Consider the following 18,054-nt stretch of genomic DNA (forward strand, 5'->3'; position numbering starts at 1 on the left):
AGCTTCTTGTACATTGCATATTGCTTTGTTCCGTGGTGGTTCTCGGATGAGGTCTTTGTAGCACTAAATATTCGGCCGTGAGTTGGGGAATCTAACAGAGAAGTTGAAGACTGGGAAGTATGTGAAAAGAGAGAGACATAAAGGAGCCCGAGCGAGTGGTTACTGTTTATAAAGGTACTCCCGAGAGGCTGCCATATTTGGAGTGTTTCGGAGACCGCAGCGAAGGATATGTGAAGTTAGCATTAGTCGGTCTCCAGAAGAGTGGTCCTGAAGGTATACTGCGCTACAGACAAATGAGGTTTGGGTAAGTCTGCACTCGGTACTTGGCGGTGCGTAGACGTAAGTGCAGGGGGAGTGGCGGAAGGCCTGGCAGATTGACGGCCAAAAACGGCGTCGATGGTGGCCGTTTCGGGCAGCTCGTTTGCCGTCTTCTAGTTTAATTAAGAGATTTATTATTCAGATCTTCATTCGCCAAGATTAGGGCATTACAATCTTTACGCAAAATTGTTTTAAGTGTTGACTGCCCCTTTTGACCTGATTATATGTCAATATTTGGTTCCTAGTCTTGTTTACCTTTACCCCACTTAGTTGAGCCTAGGTAGTTCTATATAATCACTCGTTACCCAGAAAATCAGATTGTCGTAGTTACATTTCTAGTTGGATATGAATAGCCTGTTCTAGTTGTTATCTTTCCCAGAATGTAATGAGACTATAGCCAACCGAGGAAGTTCCACATCACAGCCATTTACCGCAGCTGCGGATTCTGCGGGGTAATATTCAATTGGAGTAGGCCTCTATCAGCCTCTGCAGACTTTTGCATGGTATTTCTTGCAGGGTAGGAATGAAGACAATGCATTCTATGGCGCAACACAGAGCAAGCGAAAGAAAGAAAAAACAGACAAGAGAACGAAAACCAATGACATACACGACGAGAAATAACATAAACATAGAAAAAGATACCGCTCAAGCAAATAGCAAATGGAAATAAGGTCTATTAAAGTGTCACATGCATGCGTTCAACCATCATAAACCACACACTTCTCCCATGCCTGCGCGAATGAAGAATGGTTCTTCACGATATGTTCCTTGATCTTGTCTCTCCGGCTGAACGATTTGAGACAACCCCGGGCGCCGCATTTGTATGGTTTGATGGATAGATGAATCGATTTGACATGGCGCAGTACGTCTTCTTTGCGGTTGAATGGCCTCGTGTGGGTGCAGTTCTTCCATTGACATAGAGGCTTTCCTTCCCTGGAGTTCCCGGCGCGGATTAGCTGCGTTCGAAAGGAGGGATCGAAGGTTGGGGGTCTTGTTTTCTTAGCTTACTCTTTTTCAAGGGTCGCTTGGGTCTGTTCTTGGTCTATCTCGATGGCACGAGAAGCGCTGCGTGATGGGTTTGCGCCGGTAGCGTCATCATTAATGCAGACTACTGTCCGAGAAGGATAGGGCTCCAATTTGTGTTCCTGATCAAGGATCCCAGAAACACCCGTTGAGTTTCCGTTTATGGTCTGCGTAGGAAGATGGGAGGCTGGGTCGAGGCTTTGCTGTACCGCCGGCTGAACAGCGGCGTGCATCAAGTCGCTGCTGTACCAGTGGTCTGGGTTGGTTTTGGCTTCATGAGTGTAAGATGACGCCATATGACTAGGGTTCGAAGCAGCTGCGCGCGCATTCAAATCAAGGGGTAGATAGTGAAAGGCGGAATTGGTTGCAAAGCCTATTGGGTTGCAGTCTCTGAAATCCAAAGACTCGGGGTCGGGTAGGCCTGCAGGGTTCCACGAGACATGCGCAGCGCCATCCGTGGACCAGGTGATTTGGGAATCCGACATAGTCCCAAAATGAAGGTTGGCAAATTGGCTATGAGAGAAGATCTAGGAGCGGTTGAATGTCTGGGAAGGAGGACTGAGAGAGACTGGAGGCCATATTTATACCGGGCTGGTGTCTCGACCTGTCTGGACGGGGCCAAAGAAGTCGGTAAAGGAATTAAAGCCAAACCCAGAAGTAGAGAAGGCCAAAGCTGGAAGATCACAGCAATTAATTTCATTTTCAAGAAGCAATTGCCCTGTCAGTACTTTTGCCTTTGGTATACCATGCTTCGACTTTTGCGTACTGTTCTTTCCACCAGACCGACCGCCAGTACTTTTGATGCGTTGTCAACTATCACGACGAGTCTCCAGATGGTTGGATGAAAAATCGAAAGAGCAAGGGTGTTTTTGCGCACGCTAGCCCGGGGAACCAAACCAGGGGATCCATTTCAAACACACTACAGAAAGCCGCATGATGGATACGAAAGTACTGGACAGGGAGCCTGTTCCTGATCTGACAGCAGTTCACTCGTCTGATTCATGCATTCGGGACTCATTCACTCGGTGCTGAGCGCCAAGAACCATGGCGGTTAACATTTGGATAATCATCTAGATTGCACTGTTGCGGCTCGCCGTTAGATCCCGTCTTAGTGCCCACAACCCTAGGGATGAAGGGATCAAGAGGTGTACTTCTCGATGAGGGTGAAGATGAAAATCGTTCGACTGACCAGGCCCAGGGGAAAATCAAAATAAGATAAAATAAAAAAGAAGTTGCCCTGCCGAGTTTCCTGTTTCAAGTCGGGGAAAAGGGCAATTTGCCTGTCGAGGCTTTTCTTTTAATTGTCTCGGTGACGGTACTTTAGTGCATCAAATAGAGGCCTTATCATTCGAAAGGAGGACTTTTGTGGCCCGACCAAAAAAGTACAATGCAGGAAAAAAATAAATAAATTCATTCACCCAGGAAAATAAAGGAGCAGGAGAAGAAGAAGAAGAACAAAGCGCCCGAAATTTGAACTTTGGGTGGGGATCTACAGCTAATCAGCAAACTCTCGAGAGGTTAAGGGCCGAGCATGAACGCATTCTGCATTGAAACTTTCCGAATCCGATACCTACAGAGTAATGAACATGGCCAAAGTTCGAGTGACCACGGGAGACATCAGCACTACCAGCCGGATACCGGGCCGTGTCAGGTGTGACAGGCACCAGGCGCCGGGTTCATGGCAGGACAACTCATCCTGCGCATCAGGCGAGACAACCCGAGGAGACGGCTGTTGATAGGCTGACTGAAATGGGCACGAACCCCCTACTCGGTACGAAATCGGTAGGCTAGGCTGTGGATCAGAGCAGTCAAGAAGCTAAGGAAATGTTCATGTACCTAAATCATCAGCAGAGGCGACTTAGGCCCCACCTGAGATCCCAGATATGCTGCAGGAATCGATCAACTGTGTTCTCCATGTCGTTATGCCCTAGTTCTTGTCCACCATGGGTTGTGTCTCGATAGATAGCGGCGTGGAGGTAACAAGGCGCTACAGCCCGACACATAGCGGAGTATAAAACTAAATAACGTATTCAAGCGACGCGGCAAGATGGCCGAGACCATTCCATTTGAAAAATTGCATATCACGCAAGATCTCTTTCTCCCAGGTCCCCATCTGATAGTCTACCAGGCCATGCTGCTCGAACTGGTCACGGAGCTGGATCCATGGCAACCATTATCGACACGGCCAACACACCAGAGCCATGTTGGAACATCGGGACGTACCCTTCCGCCTGCCCTGGGGTTCGACCTCGCTTAGTCATCACTTAGTAAGCTAGATATCTTAGATAAGTGGCCACCCAATACACAACATATCCATCGCTTCCCACAACCACCCCGAGTTCCTTCTTCTATCCTGGCGTAGCTAAATCAGACTGATCAGTTTTCCCTAATATTCTTGTAAGCGCCTGTACTGCGAATTTCACCATAGTTATCACAGTCAGCAAGTCAATAGAGTTTTGTTAGATTGGGCAGGGATCATCCCATTTGGACGTTTTGGTGCCTGAGGTTGCCATGTTGCCTGGCATTCGCGTTCGCTTGGTAGGCGACATGATGGAAGATCTCTTCTTCCCTAAATTCTATCTGATATCCCCGATTAATTCAATTGATTTATTATGGTTGTTGTTGTTATTGTTGTTATATACATGCAACCGATTGTTGTTGAATCTCGATCATAGTTCGGGCAGCTCCACGCGATATATCTCGGCAAGGACCCGCGGATGTCTATATCGACCATCAAGCAGCGCGACACGGCCGCAAAAATAATAAGCCCAAGAGGAAGGGCTTTCCCCTAGATGATGTACCGCCCATGATACCACAAGAAGCGTAATATACATGGTATGATAAATCTTTCCCCATCGAGTCTACCAGTTAATCAACAGTAAAAAGCAAAATTGGTATTTCCATTGACATTGCAATCATACTGCCAGCCATAAACCAAACACATATACCACAGAAGATCAACGGCTATGAACAGATAAAGAGAGAGAGATGGCTCAGTTCTTTTCAAAAACACGACAAGAACGACAACCAAATATAAAAAAAAGAGAGAATACAATACAATTATCTAGGTACAAAATCTAAAGAGAGTAGGGAATCGGCTAGCCCAGCTTGGCCTTGAGAGATTCAATCTCCGCAGTAAGAGTCTGCATCTGCTGTGCCTGGGTGGCGATGGTCTTGGTCTGCTCGGCAATCAGATCCTTGATGCTGCCAATCTCCCGCTGCACGGCGTCGGCGGCCACGGCGGCGGTGGTGGTCAGGGTGGATCCGGCGGAGCCGGTGGGGGTCGAAACGGTCGGAGTGTTGGCTCCAGAGCGCTCGTTGGTAGGGGTCGAGACCTAGAATGCGGTTAGACGATATGGAACATTGGATGCAAAAGTGCAGCTTACCTTAGGGGGAGTAGGCGTCGACTTGGCCTCCTCCTTCTGGCCCCAAGGGCTGGCCTTCACGGTGGGCGAGGCATTCTCCGGAGAACGCGAAGGGCGCTCGACCGGCTTGGGGACCTCGTCGAAGCTCGAGTCCTCGACGGGCGCGGGCTCGTCATCTTCATCATCGGCAAATTTGTTGACCATGGCAGCCATCGAGGCACCCTGCTCCTTCATGGAAGGCGCGGGCTTGACGACGGGGGTAGGTTCAGGAGTAGGTTCGGGGGCCTTCTTCACGGGCGAAGGCTCGGCGGGCTTGGGTTGCGACTCGGGTTGAGGTTCGGGGGCGCCCATGGTAGCCGTGGGCTTGTCCTGCACGCCGGTGACTTCCTTCAAACCCTCACCCTCGTAGAGGCTGGCCATGGAGATCTTGGGCGGGATGGCTTCCTTGCCGGAAACCCAATCCCCGGGTCCCATAGCAGGCGTGATACCAATCGTCGGGGGGTAGATGTCATCCTGGAAAGACTCGGCACGACGGGGGACAATGAAGGAGATGGGTTCGATGTACGAGTCGTTGACGGTCTTGAAAGCACGAGTGACTTCGTTCTCGTGGGCGTTGACACCGCGCTTGGGCATGAATGCGATACCACGCTGGGGATCGGCGGACTTGTATTCGGCAAGGTACTCAAACTTGTCGTTCTCAAGTTCGAAGTAGCGAATGTTTCCGTCACTAACAGTTAAGGTTAGAGTGTTGTATCGCATAAACCAAGCGCGCGACTTACCCTCTGCCAGCCAGGTACAGACATTGCGTGCCATCATCCCAGAAAGGCATGCAAACACCGGAGATCGAGTCAAGCGTCTTGAACCCGTTGATGGGCTCCCGAGGCGCACGAATATCCCACAGAGCCAGCTGACGGTCACTCATCTTCGAGAAACCGGTGGTCGCGATGCGGTCGCGCTCTCCAAGCCAGACCGAACGGCTGTTCTTGGCACCCGAGTGACCCTGGGTTTCATGCGCAGGGCGCTCCTGACGCACATCCCAAATGCGCAGCTTCTTGTCTCGCGACGTGGTGACCAGCAGCGATCCGTTGGCACTCCAGGACTGCGACTGCACGATGTCGCCGAGGTTCAGGGTGAATTTGGGGGCACCGGCTTCGATATCCCAGACCTTCACGGTGAAGTCACCGGAGGCAGTGGCGAGAATGTTTTCAGCGGCGGGGTTGAAGAGAACGTGTCCGACTTTCCTGCGATCGTGTAACACCACGTTAGGTCGACAGAACCGGGAACGAGAATGCGACTCGGGGAACCTACTTCGGATGTCCGTTCAATTTTCCAACCGGCGCAATGTCCTGAACCTGATCGGGTTCCACATCCGGGCGAAGGGTGAAGTTCTCCGGAACGCGCCAGAGCAGGACCTGGAGCGGGGGTTAGTCGGGTGCATGGAGTAGGCAGCCATTTCGGGTCGGGATTCGTACTCTGCCATCGTCGGAGCCGGAGGCAATCAAGTCATCGTTGAAAGGGTTCCTGTATGATGTTGTGTTGGTTCTTTTGTCCGCCACGGTCGACTCCTTATTCCACCACTCACCAGTCGGTGTCCAGCACAACGGCGGTATGGCCTCGGAACAAGGGAATTCTCTCTGGCAATTTGCCCCGTTCTTCCAGGGGAATCACAGCAAAAGCACCTCCACCACCGGCCTCCCAGTTGACGGACAGATAATGGGGGTTGGCCTAGAGATGGGGAAAGGTCAGAGGTCTGCGGAAGTCTCGTCGCCGTCGGTCTCAGGGGCGGGTGGTCGCGGACGCAAGGGGAGGGCGAACCTTGACGAGATTGGTGTCCCAGGCATTTCTCGAGACACGCAGGTTATCATAGCATTGATCCTAGAACGATGGTGAGCCATTGAGAGGGGAGGACGAGGCTGGGATGCGAACCTTTCTCGTGGGCCGCCCGAAGACGTGTCCTGATACCTGTCAGATTGCGGGCAGCTCTTTTTTTAAGGGGGGAAAGGAACGCCAGGCAGGCTCACGGTATTTGGAGGAACGGACGAAACGACCAGACATAGTGCAGGATTTTTAATGAACAGCAAAATCAACGACGAAGGGCCCAAAAGGAACAAGGACGCAGGGAATAATACAAAGGAGGAGGAGAGAAGACAAAGGGTACGGAGTAAGCTGTCTGTCTGGCAGTGAAAGCAGGCTTAATTTAGTCCCAAGTGGAAACACCCGCAAGCGGACTAATGATGGAGAGGCCGAGTCGATGGGCTGCAGGCAATCAGGGAGGACCCGCTCAGGGGAGACCGGAGATAGACAGATAAACACCCAGCAAGAGAATGCAAGAAGGCAGTTGCTTTCTTTTCCTTCCTTTTGTCGGCCACCCAAACCAGACAAACCAGACAAACTCCAACCAAGTCCCGTGCCAGTCCCGTGACCCTGGAGGGACCAGGTATGGAAATCTATACGGAGTGATACCAGCAGGTGACCTATCCGGACTAGATCCGCCCCGCCCACTCTGGCTGAGTCATCCTTGTTTGTTTGGTTTGTTTACTGCCCGCCGTCACTCCAGAAACGAGCAACGCTTTTGATTGTTGCTCTCCGGACTTCTCCTGCACGACATCCATCCCACACCGTCGACACAACACTCGACTCGCCGACTTGTCTACCTTGTCTCCTGGCGGACCGGGCGGGCGCCCCCTCACTTGTTACAGTTCTCTTTCAATTCCATTGTCAGCCTTTGCTTCTTCCTGCCACACCCGTCGCCCTACCATCCCCTCTGTTTACCTTCCCTCACAGCGGCTTCATGAGCTGCAGTCACCACCTCCGACTTCCTTGCTTCATCGGTTGTAAATAGCTAGCCGACTTTCTACCCATTGCTGCCATGGAGAACAATTATTCGGTATGTTCGCTGCAATTGCGCATCTTCTTGACCGTTGCTGACCTACTGAACAGACGTTGTCAAGAACCGCCGGCCGAACACGCATTCCCGCCGGTCTCAAGGAAATGAGTGTTGCCGGAACGAACTCGCGCTCAGGACTGCTGCTTCCTGGCTCGATTGCCAACAAGACCTCGGCCGTTCCGCGTATGTTGAGGAGAAGAATACGGCAGCAGGCGCCCGATAGGCTAACACATTCAGAACCCACTCGCGCGAGGAGTACCACGCAAGGCGCCGAATCGAGTCGATCCGGAGTTGCACCCTCGACGACAACACGTTCCGCATCCGTCATGGGCAAACCGCACGCCCGGGCGAATTCCTACGCCTCCAACACATTAGGTCGCTCCGCTTCCACCACCTCCCGAACGACGAAGAGTGCCTATTCCTCCACGGTCGGACCCAATGCGCGATCAAACCCCGGCGCATCTCGCCCGCACACGTCGATGGCCACGACCCGAAGGCAGAATGGCAATGCGCTGCCCCGGCCGGCGACGTCACTGGATACCCATGAGGAAGATTCAAGGATCCTAGGGAAACGAAAGGGTAGGCCAGATTCCCGCTTCCTATTTCCCCCCTGCCCAGCCCTCCCACGGCCTTCGTCGCCTAGCAGTCCACATGGAAATGAATCGCCGACTAGGCCCACGGTGTGTTCTCCCCTCTCGACACTAAGAGAGACGTCGATTGGACCTGGTAACTGTGACGTTTCGCTGTCTTCTGCATTGGATCAATTGACTCTGGACTCCCCTTCACCCGCGATGGGCCCTACATGTCTTCCGAGAGATGGACCCTATGCGCATGTCTTTTCCTGCTCATCTACCCCTATCCACCCCCTGCCTAGCAACTCATTCTTCCTACCCCAAAGTTCCTGCAAGCGAAAGAGACCCCCGATTCCACAATTCCTTACCAAAAATTCCACAATCAAATCGTTTAACTATCATACAGGAGCCGATTGGGACCGTGAATCACGCGAGAAATTGATGGATGAACACTTCACTATGTTCATGTCGCGGATGAACCAGACGAGCCAGGAAAGCTTTGCCTACAAGGAAACCGTCGAGCTGTACAAATCGAGAGGTAAGTATGTGTTGAAGCGCTTTGGGGATAAGTAGAACTGACAAATTTCGGTCTACAGTAAACGAGTTAGAAGAATCTCGAAAAGAGCTTACCGAAGCGAAAGTCTCGCTGCGCGTCGAGATCGAATCATTGAAGAGTCAACTAGCAACGGCCGATGGAGCCCTTCGGGACGCCCAAAGAGACTACGAGATCACGGTGGATGAGATGGACAACCGGAGACGTGCTGAAGTAGAGGCCGCCAAGCAGGACAATAAGAAGGAAATGGACGCCTTGGTCACGCAACATCTGAATGAGATGCAGGAATTGCAGCGACGGTTCGAGCGCGAGCTAGACGAAGAGAGATCCGCGCGCATGCGGGATATCAGCCAGCTGAATTCTCAGACAGCAATGGACACAAAACGGGCCCAGATTGAACTGGAGCGCAAAGAACGCGAATCAGCAGCACTGCACACCGACATTCAGAACCTGCGACATGAACTGGACCGGGAACGAAAGAGCACCCAGGATCTCCGCCATAATCTCGACACTGCCAGCACTAATGGGGTGACTATGGAGTCGTCCATCCGCGCGCTCAAGGCACGAATTGAGTTCCTAGAAGGGGGTAGGGAGGAGCAGTCCGAAGCCTTTGAACGACTGAACCAGCAAATGATGGATGCGCTGGATGAAACCAATGCGACCAAAGAGAAGCTCCGAAAGGAGGAGACCCTGCGCCGGAAGCTGCACAACCAGGTTCAAGAGCTCAAGGGTAACATTCGGGTCTTCTGTCGTGTCCGTCCGTCGTTGAACGACGAACGCGTTACGGACGTCGCTCAAATCCAGTACCCCGACGACACGGGCGACAGCAAGGAGATCTGCGTCATGGGCCCGGAAGAGAAAAGCAGCCTCGGAACGGTATCACGGAAGAACAACAACTTCGCCTTCGATCGGGTATTCGGACCCGCCGCTCAGAACGCGGAAGTTTTTGACGAGATCAGTCAGCTTGTGCAGAGCGCACTCGACGGATACAACGTTTGCATTTTCTGTTATGGTCAGACCGGTAGTGGTAAGACCCATACCATGTCCTCGCTGGACGGTATGATCCCTCGGGCTGTCCACCAGATCTACGAAACCGCCACGGGTCTGGAAGAGAAGGGATGGCGATACACGATGGAGGGCAATTTCGTCGAAGTCTACAACGAGAACCTGAATGATTTGCTGGGCAAGGCGGAAGAGCTCGACAAGAAGAAGCACGAAATCCGACATGATATGCAGCGGGGCAAGACGATGATCACCGATATTACGACCGTCCGACTTGACTCACCGGAAATGGTCGAGACCATCCTGAAGCGGGCTGCGTCTAACCGATCTGTCGCAGCCACCAAGGCCAACGAGAGATCGTCTCGATCGCACTCGGTCTTCATTCTCAAGCTCATCGGCGAGAACTACATCACCGGTGAGCGCAGCGAAGGCACGCTCAACCTGGTGGATCTGGCGGGTAGCGAACGACTCAGTCAGAGTGGAGCTACTGGCGAGAGACTGCGGGAGACGCAGAACATCAACCGCAGTTTGAGCTGCCTGGGAGATGTTATTGCGGCTCTGGGACAGGGCAAGGAGGGCGGACATATTCCGTATCGCAACAGCAAGGTTTGTTCCTTCCAGTACACATCCGTACACATCAGCAGTGGCTAACTATTCGCAGCTTACATACCTTCTGCAATTCTCCCTCGGGGGCAACTCCAAAACACTGATGTTCGTGATGGTCAGCCCTCTGCAGGCGCATCTCTCCGAGTCTTTGACTAGCTTGAAGTTCGCCACGAAGGTGCACAACACCCACATCGGGACAGCCAAGCGACAGGCGCGCGTTCGTGATTCTTAATGATACCTTCTGGATTTTGCGTTGCGATAGGCCTTCATGATTCAGGCCTTGGATTAGCCGGTGTTTGGGTTTACCTCTTGAGATACTTCCTACTTTTGTTTTGTTTTGTTTTGTTGTTTCTGTTTAGGTTAATTTAATCGTCGTCTGGCTTTGGCTTGTATGTAGACATCTGTCCAGTCAATCAACTCTATATACCATCCACTTTGCCCAGTCAATATTAAGTCTTCTCAACAAACCTCCTGATTTCATGCAATGTTTTCTCCCTCGCCTCGATCCACGGGAAATGCCCACATTCTTCGCAAACCACCAACCTGCTCCCAGCAATCCCATCGCGCATCTTCTCCGCGCTCTCAACCCTACATGCCAAATCCTCCGCCCCAGAAATGATCAACGTCTGAGCTTTCACATCCCCTAATCGACTCACCATCTCCCCGGACTCTTCATAGACTTGATCACTCCCGTATACCCACTCGTAACACCATACCGGCATCACGTGGTCGCCGATTGCGGAGAGTAGCGAGTGAAGGTGTTGAGTTGGGTTCGAGAAGTATAGCGGCCATATGGCGTTCACGGAGGCTGTGAATGTCTCATCGGAGGATCTGTTGAGTTTGAGTGTGCTTGTGCTGGAGTAGCGGGGGTCGTGGCGTGGGTTTTCTAGGACGTTGGTGTTGATATCTTTTTTGCTGTGTTGTTGTTTGTCTCCATCTTCATGTCTTTCTTCATTCCTATTCTCGTTGTCGTTCTCTTTCCCCGGTCGATTCACACTCCCGCTCCCCCTATCATTACCATCATTTACTACACCTTCATCTTCGTCTTGAGATCCCCTCCTCTGATCCTCAACACTCCTCTCCTCCTCCTCCGCTAGGGTGATATTTTTAAACCCAACTAACTGTCCTCCCACTAATACCAATTTCTCCACTCTGTCGGGATACATCTCTGCATATGATAATGCGATCGCACCGCCGTTCGAATGGCCCAGTAATGTTGGTATCTTTTCTAGGTTTAGATGGATTCGGAGGTCTTCGAGATCGCTTGCTAGTTCGAATGAGGACATGGCTGTTTGTGAGAGGGGGCGTGTGCTGGCGCCTGTGCCTCGAGGGTGGTGCATGAGGAGGATGTAGGGTTTTGGTTTTGGGGAGGATGAAGATGGGGATGAAGATGGACAGCGGGTGAGGAGTGGACGGAGGCCGTGTTGGAGATATGAGGAGCCGAGACCCCATGCTGGGGGGTGGATTATTATTAGATTGTGATTGACGTGGGAGGGATGTTCGGGTGTGTTGCTGTGGATGATGTATTCGAATGTGAGGTTTTTGGAAGCGGAGAGGAAGGTGTGAGGGCCTGGGGTCAGTGGATGAGGGGGAGGGGGAGATAGCATTTTGAGTATGTTAGTTTTTAGTTTGTTTTGTGATTTATTGGGCGTTGAAGGAAATTGTATGTGTACGAGACTTCGCGGTTGGTTGGTATTAAGTATTGTGTTATGTTTGATGGTTGGGTTTGACGGAAGGTGGATGTAATTAACTATATTTTGGAAGATGATGTCATCGCCATTTATGTAAATAACTAGTTGGTCGGCATCGGGTGAATGCACAGCGTAGGCTTGCAGTGTCTTACACCACCACCTTGTTTTAACTCTAATTTATCCTAATTTTAAAATATTATTTTATTAGCAATTATCTTTCAATTTTTATATTTCTGGAACAAAGTATATATTGAACTGTCTGCAAACTGATTGATAATTCTATTCCGACATACATTGAAAATCATATGCTGCTGCAAACGCGTAGAACCCGGATATATTGATACAATCCTTCTATCCTATTTAAACATCTTTTGTTTCACACCTTTTGACACCGCCATCCTATCTCCTATCTACGCCGTCTTTGCGACCTCGTTCTTCACCCACGCCTCTAAACCTCCCGCAGCGATGATCTCCTGCACGTTGGCTGGCAACTCACCGACCTGCTCCGTCCAGCTCTCGCCGTTCTCGCCCTCCTTCACCTCGACAACGCTGCGCTTGACGTCCCACGTCAACGTCCAGCCCGTGCGACGGGTGAGCTGACGCTTAGAGGCGTCCTCCGGCTGAGCGAACTGCGCGCGCAGACGCTCCACCAGACGCGGCACCTCCAGTCCCATCAGCGCGTTGTTGATACTGTTTCGCGCGAAGATGTTGCCGAAACTGCCCGACACGACCAGCGGGATCTGCTTGGCCAGAATGGCCGTCGCGGCTTGCTCTCGTGACGATCCGCAGCCGAAGTTGAACCCGGCCACAAGAATGTCGCTGGGCTTGGTCGTGTCTTTGAAGGTGGGGTCGTAGTTCATCATGCACGCCTGCGCCATGTCCTCTTTCGACACGTTGTCCTGGTACGTCAGCTTACCCGGGTAGATGCTGTCGGTGTCAAGGTTGTCGGCATCGCAGAAGACAATCTCGCCGCTGACCTTCTCCGGGAAACCCGGGAGGATCTCGGTGGCGGACTTCTTGGTGTCTCCGCCCGCCGACTCGACGCGCTCGATCAGGGAATCCATCTGTTCGATGAAGTTGCTGAGCTCGTTCTCCGTCGTGGCAGGCATGCCGGTGCCGAACCCGTGGTCCACGCCGGTCCAGTCCTCCGGCACCTTGTAGGCGCCGGGGCCGTCGATGATGCCGCTGAGAGCGCTGGCCGCCACGACCTCGGGACTGGCCAGGTAGGCGAGCGCGTCGCGCGAGCCCATGCGTCCCTTGAAGTTACGGTTACTGGCACTGATGCCGACCTCGCCGGGTTCCAGCAATCCGGTGCCGAGACCGATGCAGGGTCCGCATCCGGCGGGGAGCGGCTGCGCACCGGCGTCCAGCAGAGCTTGCCAGTCGCCGGCGTGTTCGGCAGCCTCCTGCTCGGGGGCGGAAGCGGCCGCGATGTAGAATTTGACGCCGTCGGCGATCTTGGGGGCCGCACCGGGGTTCAACTTGGCGGCGTCCTTGAAGACCTTAGCGGCTGCCGCGATATCGGAGGCACGCGAGTTGGTGCAAGACACGACATAGGCACGGTTGATCTTGATGTTCTGCTGGACTAGCTCGTTTAGCGGGGTGGCGACCTTGACGGAGTTGGGCCCGGAAACGTGAGGCGAGAGCGTGGACAGGTTGAGGTAGAGCTGCTTGGCGTACTGAGCATCGGGATCCGCCGTGAGGGGGTTGGCGAACAGCTCCTCCACCTTCTCGTGCGTGATGCGGTCGCGAGTGTTGCGGTCCTCGAGGATCGCGGCCTCCGTGGCCTTGTATCGCAGCCAGCGCTTGAGGGTCTCGTCGATAGGGAACAGACCGGTGAGCGCACCCCACTCCGTCGTCATGTTGGCGATGGTCAGTCGGCTATCCACCGGGAGACTGGCCATGGTCTCCGGGGAACCGGTGAACTCAATGGCATGGTTGAGAACGTCGCTGTTGAACAGCCCGCACAGCGCGACAATCACGTCTTTACCCGTCACACCCTCCGGCAGCTTTCCGGTGAATGTGACCTTGGCAACCGGGGGAATCTGCCACCACGTGCGCGACGTAGCCCAGATACTGGCCGCGTCCGTGCGCACAACGGCAGTTCCTAGACACCCAATGCCACCGTAGTGGTTGCTGTGGCTGTCCGAGGCCACCGCCATGCTACCCGGCCAGGCGTACAGCTCTTCCACCATAACCTGGTGTCCAATACCCCGTCCGGCAGGATAAAAGTCAATACCGTGCTGCTTGGCGAAGTTCTCGATCTGCTGGTATTTCTGGAGGTTCGAGGGGCTGGTGTTCTGGACGTCGTGGTCCAGGGTCATGACGATCTGCTTGGGGTTGTGAACCTGCGTGGCGCCCATGGACATGAACTTGAGAGCGACGGGCCACGAGTTGTCGTGCGTCATGCAGTACTGGGGGGCCAGACTGATGTAGTCACCGCTGCGGACGTATTTGCCTTCGGGAAGACCGACGGCATAGCGCTGCACGATCTTTTCCGTCAATGTCTGCGGCGGCCGATCTTCAGAGGGAGGAATTGGCGCAGCATTCTCGTGCTGGGCCCGCGGGAAGGCAGTCGTGCTCAGCGAGCGAGAGGGAAAGGAGGTCGAGGAGACGGATCGGAGGAGATGATGGACTCTCCTGCTGGGGAGAGTAACCGAGGGAGTCAACCGAGGCGTAACCTAGGGTCCATTAGACTTGGGGGCAATTGGCAGGGCAGGAGATACTCACCGGTCTGCGCACAAGAGCGCAGGGGGGCCGAGCCAGGCCCCTCAATGGTATCGAGCGAGGAAGCATCGTTGCGTTACTGAACAGCAAACTTTTGCCAGTCCATCGCGCCGCCGAAGAGTCACCCCCCCCACGGCACGTGATCCGGGGCTCCTATGTCGGATGTGTGGAGCCCCGGAAGATCCATAGTCCGTGATAGAGCCCTCCGATTGGTAATTTTGCCGCTTCAATTGGCCGATTCGGCGCCTCGAACTGCCGCAGTTCGCTGCTTCCTGATTGGTGAGACATCCAGGTGGGTCTACGCGGCTTGGCATTGGAACCTCAGGCACCAACACCACATACTGACTGACCGAGATAAAATAGGTTCTTTTGTATTATCTTCTAAACACCTCGGGCAGCTTTGAGCCCTACCAGCAATGGCATGTATGCCAAACCTTCTCATTGCCATACTGGGCACCATGGCGATCTCAAACCCGATACAAGCCCGGGTTTTGGCCAAATTTTCTTTGATGACCCAAGCGGTAATCCAATGCTGGTGTCCACTTAATCCTGCTTCAACCCAACCTTACCAGCCTTGCGCATGCCAAAGAACCCAACCACCGTGCAGCACAGCATCAACGCGAACATAGCCCAGAAGCTCGCCCGATATCCCTCCATCAAAGCGGGGACTTTGTCCTTGTCCGACTGATCGGTGATGACGGTCGAGATGACCTGGAGAACAGCCATTCCCAGCGCACTGCCGAACTGCGAGGACGTGTTGAACACCGCCCCTGCGAGAGCTTGAGTGTCGTCGGGGAACACGTCTGTGATGACGATTAATCCCACGGTGTAAAGAGCGTCAAAGCTAACGGGCTGCAAAAGCTGGGCGACGAATGCGTTTCCCCAATACGGCCAAGAGGGTTGGATCACGGCCATGAGTAAGGGTGACCCGGCGCAGACGAGAGACGAGGTGGTTGCGATCAAGTAAGCGGGAACCCTGTGGACGAACAGCCCGATTATGATGTTCATAATAACGCCAACGACCAGACTTGGCAGAATACGGATGGAGGCCTGGAGCGCAGGGAGGTCTTGGACTTCTTGGAAGCTGAGAAGAGGTTAGAGGGGAGATGGAGAATATGGAGATGATACGTACAATAAGGCTGCAAACAGTTCCATGGAGTTGATCACCGCACTAGACATGGCAACGATGGCACAGATCGTTGTGAAGGAGGTGTTCGCCCACATCGAGTTCGGGATCAAGGCCGGCTTGTTTCGCTTAGTTTGGCGATGGACCCAACCGACGAATGACGGTAGTGCGGCCACAGCAATACACAGAATGACAATGCTCTCGGCACTCTTGATGCGAGAGGGATTAGCACTCAAAATCCTGTTTCTGGTCAGCGTTGCTCGTTGTCGTGTATGGGTTCGTACTCACGCCAGGAGATAACACAGCAATGCCATAAATGCGGAGGCCAACCCGGCTCCTACCCAGTCCACCTTGGCTCTAATATTATGCAGACGGTCCGCATATTGGTGGGATCGACTCTTGGGCACTGCCCACAGACCAATAACGGCGAAGACAAGGGTGATACCGCCGGCAATGTACCATCCCGAACGCCAGCCGATGGTATCGATTAGGATACCACCGATGACCAAGCCAATTGAAAAGCCCAGGGGCTGACTGAGACCGACACACGAGAACGCAAAGTTCCGGCCTCGGCCTTGAGGTAGAATCTGCGTGATGATGGACACGGACGAGGCCAGATGGAAGGCGAGCCCGACTCCCTGGAGTGCTCTCAAGGCGACCAACTGCTCTCCCGTGCGAGAACACCCTTGACCGATCATCAAACCGCCGCTAATAAAAGCTCCGACCAGCTCGACCCATCGTGGTCCGATCGCATCGGCAATGGATCCCGCTAACAAGAGCGACGAGGCAGTAGCGAGACTGCTGACCGATGAGGGCCAGAATGACAACGAGGGCGGCAATTGGAGATCCTTGGTAATTGTCGGCAGACCGACGACTACCAGGCCGTTGATCACGCTGGCCGTAAGGGTGATGGCAAAGACCTGGGTGACTACGAGGATCCGTCGAAGGTGGAATTTCCGAGACGGCGGCGGTCCGGCATCATTTAAGGGCTGCACCTGGTCAGTATCCTCCAGCGTAAAGGTGTTGATCTGCCTGGTTGTGGCTGTCGTTGCGACAGTGGTGGTCGACATTTTGGCACTCCCGCGCAAGGTTTTCACGATAGTCGAGAAATCGAACTTCTCGACATCTTTTTTTTCTTTGTCGGGGAGAGCAAATTATTAGCTCACGCCTTGCGGTTGACCGAGCCAGAGCACTCCAGGTGGGGGGAGACCCACCCCGGGGAGACTTGGTCCGAGTTTCTATAGAGTAATCCGAGCAAAAATGGCGGAATCACAGTGGAATCGCCGAGAACTGCCCGGTTGAGCCTAATTGATCTATACGAGGTCTTTCAGAAACGGCAATTTTCGTAGTTGTAGGCCATTGTCAACTACAAATTGTCAGCTATGATCCTGGGCCTAGTAGGCAAATATATCCAATGATGTTAAAACAGTAATCGCAACATTCCCACTTTTCCATTTGACGAATTCCTAAGATCCTAGCTACATACTGCTAATCTATTAGATCAAGATTATAACTTTATCCGGCATATTAGTGGTGGCAATGGAAGTTAAATTTTTACGTAGATTACCTCGTCTGTCAGGGATAGCCTGGACAATCAAAAAGAGCCTCAACCATAGATTTACTACAAACGCAGTAGGATCCTCCATTGAAAGCATATACATGAGCACAAGAGAATATCCCGGACCCTATAGCTTGTATCTTGTGTTTGAGTATCTTGCAAATCGCCTTCTCCCAGCTTGAGTAAGCTTCTGGCTGTCAGTCCCGTCAGTTATATCTTGAATCATAACAAACGGACTAAAGATAAGTCTGGGCCAAGGTTCGTGGCAGAGCTCGTAGGCTAAATTATTTTCAATTACACATGGCCTCGATGCTCTTATGTAGTGATAACACTCTCGTAGTCTGGTTTAGCGAAAGGTCCAGACGATTCTTTTGCTCGAGTTCTGTTTCTTTGTCCTCGTCCCCGTAAGATAGATTCCGAAGTATCTGCAGCATCTCAATGAAATCTAGAAGACATTTCAATTTTGGGAGATCCAATTATCCCGGCTGCCGGCTGGCAAAGCTTCTTGTGCATTCCATTGGTGTCGAAATCGTGGGACCAACACTTGTTTTGGTAGGCGTAAGAAAGGGCTTGCGGCGCGGGGAGAAGGCGTAGATCTCGTTCTTTTTAAGATACGATCGCGTAGT

The 18,054-nt window shown here is 52.8% G+C and overlaps 6 protein-coding genes across 6 annotated transcripts; 1 reads left to right on the forward strand and 5 right to left on the reverse strand.

The window, feature by feature from the left end:
- Positions 1–1,016: 1,016 nt before the first annotated feature.
- KD926_002626 (uncharacterized protein) lies at positions 1,017–1,826 on the reverse strand (the record flags this gene model as incomplete). The annotated part of the gene is made up of 2 exons (XM_053094323.1): positions 1,017–1,251; positions 1,327–1,826. 2 exons carry the CDS (start codon positions 1,824–1,826, stop codon positions 1,017–1,019), a joined length of 735 nt encoding a protein of 244 aa, XP_052950891.1.
- Positions 1,827–4,439: 2,613 nt separating this feature from the next.
- KD926_002627 (coronin) lies at positions 4,440–6,761 on the reverse strand (the record flags this gene model as incomplete). Its single annotated transcript, XM_053094324.1, has 9 exons — positions 4,440–4,676; positions 4,728–5,433; positions 5,486–5,947; positions 6,015–6,118; positions 6,179–6,227; positions 6,289–6,431; positions 6,522–6,581; positions 6,633–6,661; positions 6,728–6,761. 9 exons carry the CDS (start codon positions 6,759–6,761, stop codon positions 4,440–4,442), a joined length of 1,824 nt encoding a protein of 607 aa, XP_052950892.1.
- Positions 6,762–7,575: 814 nt separating this feature from the next.
- Positions 7,576–10,558, forward strand: KD926_002628 (putative kinesin family protein (KlpA); the record flags this gene model as incomplete). Its single annotated transcript, XM_053094326.1, has 6 exons — positions 7,576–7,593; positions 7,647–7,776; positions 7,831–8,172; positions 8,572–8,703; positions 8,762–10,326; positions 10,382–10,558. 6 exons carry the CDS (start codon positions 7,576–7,578, stop codon positions 10,556–10,558), a joined length of 2,364 nt encoding a protein of 787 aa, XP_052950893.1.
- Positions 10,559–10,775: 217 nt separating this feature from the next.
- Positions 10,776–11,933, reverse strand: KD926_002629 (alpha/beta-hydrolase; the record flags this gene model as incomplete). Its single annotated transcript, XM_053094327.1, has 1 exon — positions 10,776–11,933. One exon carries the CDS (start codon positions 11,931–11,933, stop codon positions 10,776–10,778), a length of 1,158 nt encoding a protein of 385 aa, XP_052950894.1.
- A 494-nt stretch (positions 11,934–12,427) lies between these two features.
- Positions 12,428–14,813, reverse strand: lysF (homoaconitase LysF; the record flags this gene model as incomplete). The annotated part of the gene is made up of 2 exons (XM_053094328.1): positions 12,428–14,698; positions 14,748–14,813. 2 exons carry the CDS (start codon positions 14,811–14,813, stop codon positions 12,428–12,430), a joined length of 2,337 nt encoding a protein of 778 aa, XP_052950895.1.
- A 474-nt stretch (positions 14,814–15,287) lies between these two features.
- On the reverse strand, positions 15,288–16,940 carry KD926_002631 (putative MFS transporter; the record flags this gene model as incomplete). Its single annotated transcript, XM_053094329.1, has 3 exons — positions 15,288–15,828; positions 15,877–16,110; positions 16,159–16,940. The coding sequence occupies 3 exons, from the start codon at positions 16,938–16,940 to the stop codon at positions 15,288–15,290; spliced, it is 1,557 nt and encodes a 518-aa protein (XP_052950896.1).
- Positions 16,941–18,054: the final 1,114 nt, after the last annotated feature.

The sequence above is a fragment of the Aspergillus affinis genome (genome assembly GCF_023601865.1).
Source record: "Aspergillus affinis strain CMG 70 chromosome Unknown NODE_158_length_70105_cov_86_571314, whole genome shotgun sequence".
Classification (NCBI taxonomy): domain Eukaryota; kingdom Fungi; phylum Ascomycota; class Eurotiomycetes; order Eurotiales; family Aspergillaceae; genus Aspergillus; species Aspergillus affinis.